Source organism: Onychostoma macrolepis, chromosome 19, assembly GCF_012432095.1.
Source record: "Onychostoma macrolepis isolate SWU-2019 chromosome 19, ASM1243209v1, whole genome shotgun sequence".
In the NCBI taxonomy this organism is placed as follows: domain Eukaryota; kingdom Metazoa; phylum Chordata; class Actinopteri; order Cypriniformes; family Cyprinidae; genus Onychostoma; species Onychostoma macrolepis.
Genome location: NC_081173.1, coordinates 12,502,017 through 12,511,912, shown reverse-complemented (window position 1 = coordinate 12,511,912; position 9,896 = coordinate 12,502,017). Strand labels below are relative to the sequence as shown.

Here is a 9,896-nt window from a genome sequence, read left to right as displayed (position 1 = left end):
AAGATAATTATTGGTAAAATTATAAGATACCTTCAACTCAATAGCGCCATATTTAGGCTAGTTTTTGACAGGATTGCAAGTTATGAAGCTAGTGATAGAAGCGTGTTAAATTAATTGGACCGTTCTTTGCTAAAAGTTTAGCTGGTGAAACATCTTTACAAAACAATTTTAGTAAACTCAGTAGAACCATTTAAAATTGTGAAAATTGCATTATTCCTCTAAAAAAAAAAAATGGCGATATTGCTACATAAAACATTTTTAATATAAAAATGAAGGAATCTAAATGCTTTTCTTTTTCCATACAAGTTCATAAAGAACATCATACAGGTTTGGATCCACAAACTTGTGACTTTAAGGAGATGTCAGTAAATTTCTTGTTAATATCCAAATGAGGTGCTTTATAAATAATGAACATAGAATAATTTTAATTATTTTATTAATAAAACATTTTTTGCAATAATTTATTAAAAATGTTATGATTTCCATGCAGTTTAAGGGTACAAGAAATATGAAATGAACACATCCACTTTGATTTGTTCAAGAGCTCCTGTGTGTCTGTGTGTGTGCCAGTGCAAACACACGGGACGGTACAGCAGTGGAGCACACAAGTGTACACTTCCAAAAAGCACTGTATAGAAAAACAAAACATAGTTGTGGAGTTCCTCTTTTTTTTTTTTTTGATGGGCAGTGACGAGTTTTGTGAACTCAAAAGAGATGACAAATAAAAAATTAAAATGAAGCAAAAAGACCAAAACAAAAAAAGAGCGATAAGTCTTCCAGCACAGAATAAATAGTTTGTATAGCGATGTGTAAACTTGTAGACAGCACGTTTTCACACAGTGGCAAACAGACATACACGCTCACTGCTAACATTCTGTCTTTTTAACGTCATTTGTAACATCCCCCACTATCATTGTATTATACCTCTACAGAAAAAAATAAGTTGTTTACATTATATACATTAGAAGTGGTTGTTCATTCTCCTGGGGTGATGACAAGGCCTTGCTATTGTTTGTTATATGATGCAAAGATAGACCAGTTCACACCGGAATACGCATGGAGTCCAGTCCAACAATTTTCTCGAATCTTGTAGACTGAATTCCTGAATCTCTTTGCACAAATGAGTGTTTTCTTGCTTTAGAAGAACACAACATTTAGATCATTTCAGTTTCGTAGTTAACATTTAAATGTCCAACAAATCAGCTCTCGCCTTCATTTCCAAGGTTATTGCCAAGACGGTCCTAAACAACCAGATGTGCATTCCACAGACCATGATACATTTTCAAAAGCAATGTGTTAGCGGGTTAACCTTGTGTTTCACTTGATTCACAAACACATGCACACACACAGTGATTTGAATCCACAGTATAGAACATGTCCAAATAGAACTCATATAAAGCACTACCTTGGTCTTTATTCAGTTTTTGTGTTTTTCTAGTGATTTCCTTAAAATGAGACTACGTCACAAATTCACTTTTCCCATAACGGTAATGACATGAATACATACTGCAGACAGACCAGAGTTTACCTTTCCATTTTTAAAAGAACAGTTTGTGGTGCATGGTGCACTCTGAATGTCTTCATGTTTGTTTTTAATACACTTCAAAGTGTAAGACAGTAGTTAGGATTGTACTGAGAAGCATGATCCCCATGACAGATGAATTCCTGTGCAATGTCAACATTAGTGTCATAGCTATACACCAAAAGTACAGGTAGTGTAAAACATATTTAGGATATGATTCTTCCTTCCAGCTTAATGCACCATCAAGAACATACTGTAAATATACTTATCTATACAGTTTGAATGAGCTTATTATTGCCACTTTTATAATTATGTTGTGCATTTGTCAGAAATGATTGAGTAAAATTATTTGCAAAATTAAATCTATAATGTATGCATAGGATGCCATGCATGAAAGATTAAAAAATAAATTATTTTTTTAATAAATCTCATACATTCTGTATACATACTTTACCGTATGATTACTCTGAATAAAATTTTGATAATCTCTTGTTAATAATTACATTTCATTAGGCCTCTGTAGCCTGGACTAATTTATATTATGGTCATCGTTATGATTTAAATGTGGAGTAATGAATCATGCCCTCTCCTTGAGCAGATAACTTGTAAACATCCCATTCACTCAAACTCAGTCTAAAAGACATTTATTTAAAATAGATATTTGAGTTGCTCCTTTGGATGATGATTTTTTTTTTTTTCATTTGAATACCAAAGTTCCTATTTATGCCTGGAAGTTTAAAACCAGTGTTTAAAACCTCAGTAACCAGCAGCCTGAAGATAAAATAGGATCAGTGGATTTCAGTAACTGCCTATTTTATGACATTAAGTTGTATGAAATTATGGTTTTATTTAATTCATTTTGAAAGGTTGTATTGAGCGTATACTGTAACTATATGCCATATACTGTATGTAAGGTTTTTAAATGAAATACAATATGTAAATGTGAGCTAGCCCTTTTACTTCTACTGATTCTCTGAGCTGAATTGTTAACACTTCATTTTCATTGTTGCTTATTACCCTCTATCTCTCCATAAAAATATAAATTTTAATATATATTTTTAGAAGTTACAATCTTTTAAGAACATTACAAGACGAAACAGATCATCAATTAATGTCAGTACATGAATTAATCTGTTAATGAAATATCAATGAACATTATTGTAGGTTATTACTGTAACAATTTTTAAAGGAGGTTAAAGGGCAATGAGAAACGATGAACAAATAAAGTCAGTATGCAAATAAATTCAATATCTTGATTTGTAATGTCCAATGTACATCATTTTCTGCTGTTTTTTTCTCTCTAATATTGGACATTAGATGTTAGTGTTCACATGTGCCAAATATGTTTCATATTGTGGGATACTGACTGCTGAATGTGCCAAACAACATATCATAAAGACATTGAAGAATAAACAACGTTGAAATGAACTTGGAAATAAGAGCTGATTATAGTCAGAATGAAAACTCAGTCATAGTCATAAGCTGCAAAAGTCAAGTCAAAATGTAGACAATCGCCTCTGTGTACTGAGAAACTCATCGTGCATTAGAAACGTCAGTCTAGGTCGTGGCCGTCATACTTAGACAAGCTCCCGTGGCGTTGTGGGATTTTTGCGTATCTGTTTGTGGTGTTGTATTTAAAGGTCTTTGTCATCGTGACTCATTAGTGAGCGTGAGGTACTATGACAACTGCTGTTAGCAAACGCACCTCTGTTGTGTTTCTGCTTCTGCTTTCCCAAATAGTTGAGACAATAAATACCCATGAATGTCACGTTATCACTAGATAACAGCCATACAGAAGGAAGTCACAAGTTAAAGAAATTCTTGATGCATTGGCTTCATATGGATCATATGTGCTGTCACTGTTTTTGTCACCTGGTTGACACAATACGGTCCATCAGGCTCCAGTAAGACACACGTTACAGTAACAAATCTGACAGAAACTAAAACCAAGACACCGACGGTGAGATATCAGCTGAAACGAACTCTTGCCTTTGATATGGATGATACGTAGCTTATTTCCGATAATTCCTATTTTGAAGTACATTTCCAGATTTACAAAAGTAGCATGACACCAGCCCTAGCTGATGCTCTCTATCTCTGCAAGACATTGTGCAAAGTTCACTGCACACGGTAAGATTTCTATAGCAACTATGAGGTAATTTCACTGTTGCTAAGAGCTAGGTGATGTATTTCACAATGTCACTCTGATACTGGGGCGGACCTTTCTGCCATTTCTCCCTTGGAACGGGCAAACACACGCACCCTCGACCCGAGCCCTTTTAGCCCAAGCTACAACCGTAGAGGCTTCACACATGTTGGGTTTTTAATCAACCAAAAGAAAACAACAAAAACAAGAAATAGAGGGCGGGTAAACTGAGAGACTGCACGAAAAGTCAAAACGAGGCTTTGTTCATACATGACTTGCTCTTATTAAGTTAATTACACTTGTGCTAATTTTTCAGTCCCGCTGTTTAATACAATATCGTTCTTCTGTCTTGCTGTGTGGACCGCTTCTTTTGTGTAACCTCGCAGCTTTCTGTGAGGATATTTTGGTTTTGCTCTGCATGGTGTACCACTTCCCTGTTATTATCGCAATTTGTGAGTCTTCTTGTTCTGTAACAGGCGGTCACGTGACGGCTATCGTACATCCCAAGCATAGGGCTGCATCTATGTGTTTCAGTCCCAATATGCAGGATCAATTCGCTCGGCTGTAATGGAAGACTGACCCTCTTTTGTCTCTTACGTCCCTTTCGGCTGGACCTGTGGCTCTTTGAGGTTGCACATGCGCAACCTCTAACGTGACATTACTTGCGATAAATCAAAGTAGTACTTTTGATACTCTGATACCAGGATAGGCCTACATGATGCTAGCTGTTTTTAAAGAAAAACAATGTGCGGTACATGTCTATCCAGGTAAGAACAGTTTGCTCGCGTTACCCTGAAACACTCCCTTGTTGTCTTTAGCAAAAAATTGAGACGCTAATAGTCTTATTTACCATTAACCACTTTTTCACACCATTGGGACACTGAAGCAATACAACAAATTCATACCGGTTGCAACGGCGTATGTGTCTCTTCCTGGTTCGTCGGCTGTTTGTAAAGTTCTCCGAGCACCAGGCCTCGTCAGAATAATTCATTTCACAGCATATTCAAAGCTCACTTTGATGTTCGAATATGGTATTTACATGGCTGTTGACACGGTGAATAAAGAGGTGGAGTCCTCAGTCACATACACTGCCCATTTCCCGCAAGTTCCAGCAGAACCGATGTGCACGGATAACGTGGAAAGGCTGCTGGCGGAAGCGTCTCTTTTTTTACCAGGTAAGGCTACAGCTCCTGTCCTCCATTGATCTGCACTGCTGTTTAGGGGGGTGGGGGGCGTTGAGTCCATCGAGTTAGGAACGGGAGGTGACGGGACCGAGAGGATGGAAGTCTGGGTTGGGTTTCCATGTGAGGACCTCCAGTCACCTCCCTCCTAGCCTGAAAGATCAGTTCTGCTCTGATGTGGCCATGGATGGTGGGAGGGGGGTCACGAATGCATGAAGAGTTGGACCCCCCTGGGTTGCTCACACGCTTTTGTTTAACTGCTGATATTGCTCAGTCTGTCTTAAAATAAAAAAGCTGATCGCTTCTTCGGAGTGCAGGGCAGGTGGCGGGACTCACAGGCCGGACACCATCACCCGGTAGGAGGGAGGCATGTGTCTGTGGCGCGGGCTGGAGGCCGGGCTGCTTGTGGGACTGCTGCAGCTCGCATCCACCCCGCCTATGGAGGGCAGATAGGCGTGATGCAGGATCGGCAGCTGTAGGGACAGCCTGCGCTGTATGCTGCAAACACAAACCACAAATGGTTGTTATACATAAAAGACCCAACAAAATTCCTAATTTTATGTAATGCTCTTTAGTGTTTAACAGTGGGGACACTTGCATGCTTGTAACAGAAGTTAATTTATAATTATTTCACATAGTCACATAGCACATTTAAACCAGCAGTGACTTTGCCACATACTCTCAATTAAGGGTTCAAGGTTTAGCTGGTTAGCATGACCTCTTTAGTCCCTGCTGGCAGATGCCATAACTACACCATCTGGACCTACACTACTGCTCAAAAGTTTGGGGTTGGTAGGATTTTTTCAGAGTCACATGATCCTTCAGAACTCAGTCTAATATGCTGATTTAGTGCTACGTTAAAAATAGTCACTAGTGGAGGGTTAGGGACTGTGTTTGTTCTTGTAGTACAGTATGTACCTGACTGTGTGGATCAGCTGAAGTAAAGTCCATTTCATTCCTGTCTTGTGTCAGATTCAAAGTGCACCCCAAGAGGCCGGAGGCCTTTAAATCAATTACAGAAGCCAAATGGCAGTTATATAAAGTGCACACACCACACCTCTCACGATTGGTTTTACGATTGGAGCCTTTTTGAGTTATTACTTTCCATTAAATATTAATTTCATACATCAATTAAGGAAAATGTCTTCTGTGTTTAGAAATAATTAACATTGATTAGTCAGATGTTGCAGGTTCACTTGCAAAAACAAAAAATAAAAATGTCAATGTCATTAAACTAAAAATGTATTTGTTTGTCCTTTACTGCAGACATAGAGAACAGGCTCAATAAATTACTCATTGCATATTCCCATGGCAGAGATGGTGTTATTTAGCAGGGTCAAGGGACCATCAGCTACTGGGGTAAGTGTGTGTGTGTGTGTGTTTGATGAAGTGGCACACTGCAATCGCTTCTCTGTACAATCAAACATTCATGTGCTGGGATGGCCTGTAGTCCTCTAATTCTACTCTCCTGTCTATTTTCAGGGTCCAGTGCCTTCCGCTCTCACTAGAAATCGCATGTTATGTAACCACAGCTCCCCCCACCCCCCTTTCTCTCTTTTTTCCCCTGTCCCTGAACCTTCCTTGCTTTCATTTACTTTTTTCTTCCTGATCTTTATTTTGCACTGCCCAGTTAATGAGGTTATATAACAGAATGTTGTATCTATAGGCACCAAAAAATATTTGGACAATCAAGACCTTTAAAGAAAGAACCACGAAAGAAAGTTTTTCCTGCGTTAATGCATTTCCCCTGTTTTGAAATAGCTCATAGTACATGAGTGGCATTTCAGTGGATGACGTATGACGTAGGCGAGAAGTGACGAATGTGGAAGTGCAGAGGAGAGAGCAAAACAAAACACAGGTCACAAATTAGCACAAAACGAGGATTTATAAAGAAAAATGTCTGAGGATTTCGATATAAGCCAAGAGGAAACCGGCCACACTCTTGTGAACGCACGTACAACAGTAAGCAGAAGCTACAGATTACAGCTTATAAAGTTTTAAATATGGATATTTTTCTTACACAAATGCATCGCCTTGCTTCAGAAAGCGTTTATTAACCCCCCAGAGTCATGTGGAGTACTTTTTATGATGGATGTATGAACTTTTTTGGCTTCAAAATCTCGACCCTCATTCACTGCCATTATAAAGCTTGGAGGAGCCAGACATTTTTTTAATATTACTCCGATTACATTTGTCTGAAAGAAGACAATCATATAAACCTAGGATGGCTTGAGGGTGAGTAAATCATGGGGTAATTTTCATTTTTGGATGAACTATCCCTTTAAAAAAAAAAACTAAAATGTAATTTTGATTTCATTGAATGAATGAATGTTTTATAATGTAAAAACTAGCAAATCTTTTCTCAAATGTTATGTTTGGAAAGTGTGCATGTGCTTCTTATCTTAATAAATTCCACAAGAAGCTAATTCATAGATTTTTAGGTGTCCAAACACGTTTTCGGCACACTGTGCATGCCGGTGTGTAAACTTACTGTTCTGGTGAGTTGATGTCTTCTAGTGGACCTCTGCTTATCCTAGAAGGATCCATGGATCCCCACTGAGCCTGGGGTTTCTGCTCTAAGTGGTTCTTCAGAGATTTCTCTCCATCTGAAAACAAAGGCATGATGTTCAGAAAGCTGCCTTTCCATCAAGATGTCAGCGGTGGATTCAGCTGAAAACTGAGTCAGTACTTGCACCTTATATGACACTTCAGCTTGACATGTTTGGGGGTGAATAATGTATAACACTCCAATAAATTGTTCTTTTTCTCTGGGTGACAATAACAGAGGCAAAGAGTGTCACATACTGAAAGGAGTCACAGACTGACAGCTGTGTGTGATCGACAGGTGAGGAACACGAGGTTTGATATCCACTTCTCTTACCTTTGCCGTCAGTGAAGTTGCGTATGCTCAGGATATTGTTGACATCTTGGTAGTGGTTTTGTTTAATGTATGGAGTCTTTTCTGGAGTGTCCTGGAGTTGCATTGTAACCTCTTCCAGTTCTTTATCCAGCTGTAACACAAAATCAAAAAATCTTTATTTAATCATTTAATTTAATCATTTAATTCCTGGTTCATTAAAAAATATATATATATTTTGAAATACAAAAAACGTGAAACATACAGTAATATGTTTCAGAAATCTAAAATACCTTAAACATTGTTTGACATCACAAATCAAGGCAAAAATGCACAAAATATTTAAAATATTTAAATATTTTGGGGAGCAGTCTTGATATAATAATATATTTGTCTTATAACACCCCTTTAATCTGCATGGTGGTGTATTAGTAATTGTTAGCATCATTTTAGTTAATGTTTAAATAGATTGTCATTCAAAGAATTTAACAATCTTTCAATTTATAATTGACTTCAGTCACCTCTGTAATTTTCATTCGGAGGCGGTGGTTGTCTGACTGTAATCCATCCAGACGGGAAGTGTTTGCCTGGTTAACACTGGTTACTGAGGTGGACGTCTTGGAATCTTCCTTCTTCTGGTTCTGGGTGAACTTTAACCTCCGGTTCTGTGTGGCAGCATCCGGGTTTGTACGCATTGTGACAAACTAACAAAAAAGAGAGGACAAAGACATACTGTTGAGATCCTGGCATTGATTCTGTGTAGGATGTATTTGTTTAGAGGGAGAGTGGAATCTTTGCAGTCTTTCAAATTTCAGTGTGTTTATTTCCAGAGAGCTCCAGGGGATGCAAAGTAAGCACTGTTCTCAATTATATTCAGGTGAACTTGCTAGGGATTTGCACAAATCAAATGCCAGAATGTGCCTTTCGCTGACCTCTACAATTCTTTCCCCATAGGGCTGGATCAGGCCGTACGTTGCAGTACTTACTTTTGGCACAAAAACCAGACACAGCGTGATGGTGCTGCAGAAGATGATAACCAGTGCCACGATGCAGAACTGCACATTAGGCTGATCCCGGGTCAGGAAGGACACCGCTGCCCCGATGATACACATGATGCCCACATTATACACACTCATGCCGATGTACTTGCTGTCGTTCAGGGCTGGAATGCTCACGTTTCTGGTCTCCCAGGCCAAGAAACATCCAAACAGCTAAACAAAGAGAAAAGTGCAAACAATTACTTATCATTACAGATTTTGCAACAAGGCTGTGCACAGTTACATGCAAATATATTTTACATCAGATTTAAGACAGAATGAAATGATTGGTCATATGACATCTTCGATAGACAACCATTTTCACCTTCATCACTCTGTGCAGCCCTCAGTTTACAGTGATGAATCGTAAAGCCAGTGAGAATGAACTGTGCCTGACTTATTTAGCACCCTAATGCCTCTAAAGGCAGCTAACAACACCTGTTCAACTTTCTCAGGAAGTCAGAGCAGTAATCAAAACACCTTTGTGTGAGACTAGAGTGAACTCTGAGAAATATGACTCAGCTAACTCAATGACGCACACTCCAAGATTTGATTCTGCACCCACTCGCCACAAATCTATTCAATCCTAATCCAATCTCAGCCCGTCTCACTCTTTTTCCTCGTTTACCCTCTCATTCTCTCTTTCTTTTCTTGTTCTACTGGAACATGTTGGCTGTAAGTGAAGCCATGCTGATTTAGCAGCAGGTTTTCAAACATGGCAAAAAAGGAAGTTCTGAAATGTCACATATCTGAGAACGAGAATGTGAGTGTGATGGCATTTTCACTTGTACACTATTACGATATGGTGACTAATATTAGCGTCAGTTTAACATTGATCACTTCTTTCCCAACACTGCCTCCCACCAAATCTATCACAGATACGAAGAGAGTCGAGGGAGGAAAGAGACACGAAGTGATACTCCATGGCCCAAAGCTGAACTCTGACATGGATCATCTATAGTAGGGCGGAGGAAAAGGCCTGCCAGTCAACCGAATCACCTGCCACTATTACAGCAGCAAGAACAAACGGACAAATCATTTCTACAGAGCATAAAGTGAGTCGAAGGGCAGGTTTTTATTGGAGGATGTTGCCACCATTGACTCAGAGATAATAGACAGTGCTATGGGCAATTAACTGACTGGAGGCATTCTG

General features: G+C 38.8%; 1 protein-coding gene across 1 annotated transcript in view; it reads right to left on the bottom strand.

Moving 5' to 3' along the window:
* Positions 1–419: 419 nt before the first annotated feature.
* The window catches only part of gabbr2 (gamma-aminobutyric acid (GABA) B receptor, 2), a 221,288-nt gene continuing 211,811 nt past the window's right edge, over positions 420–9,896 (bottom strand). Inside the window, exons 15-19 of the mRNA XM_058754343.1 lie at positions 8,693–8,917; positions 8,228–8,410; positions 7,731–7,860; positions 7,341–7,455; positions 420–5,347 (exon numbers count right to left, since the gene is read on the bottom strand). Of these exons, the coding sequence (XP_058610326.1) occupies positions 5,182–5,347; positions 7,341–7,455; positions 7,731–7,860; positions 8,228–8,410; positions 8,693–8,917 (819 nt within the window). The 3' untranslated portion in view covers positions 420–5,181. The remainder of the gene's footprint in view (positions 5,348–7,340; positions 7,456–7,730; positions 7,861–8,227; positions 8,411–8,692; positions 8,918–9,896) is intronic.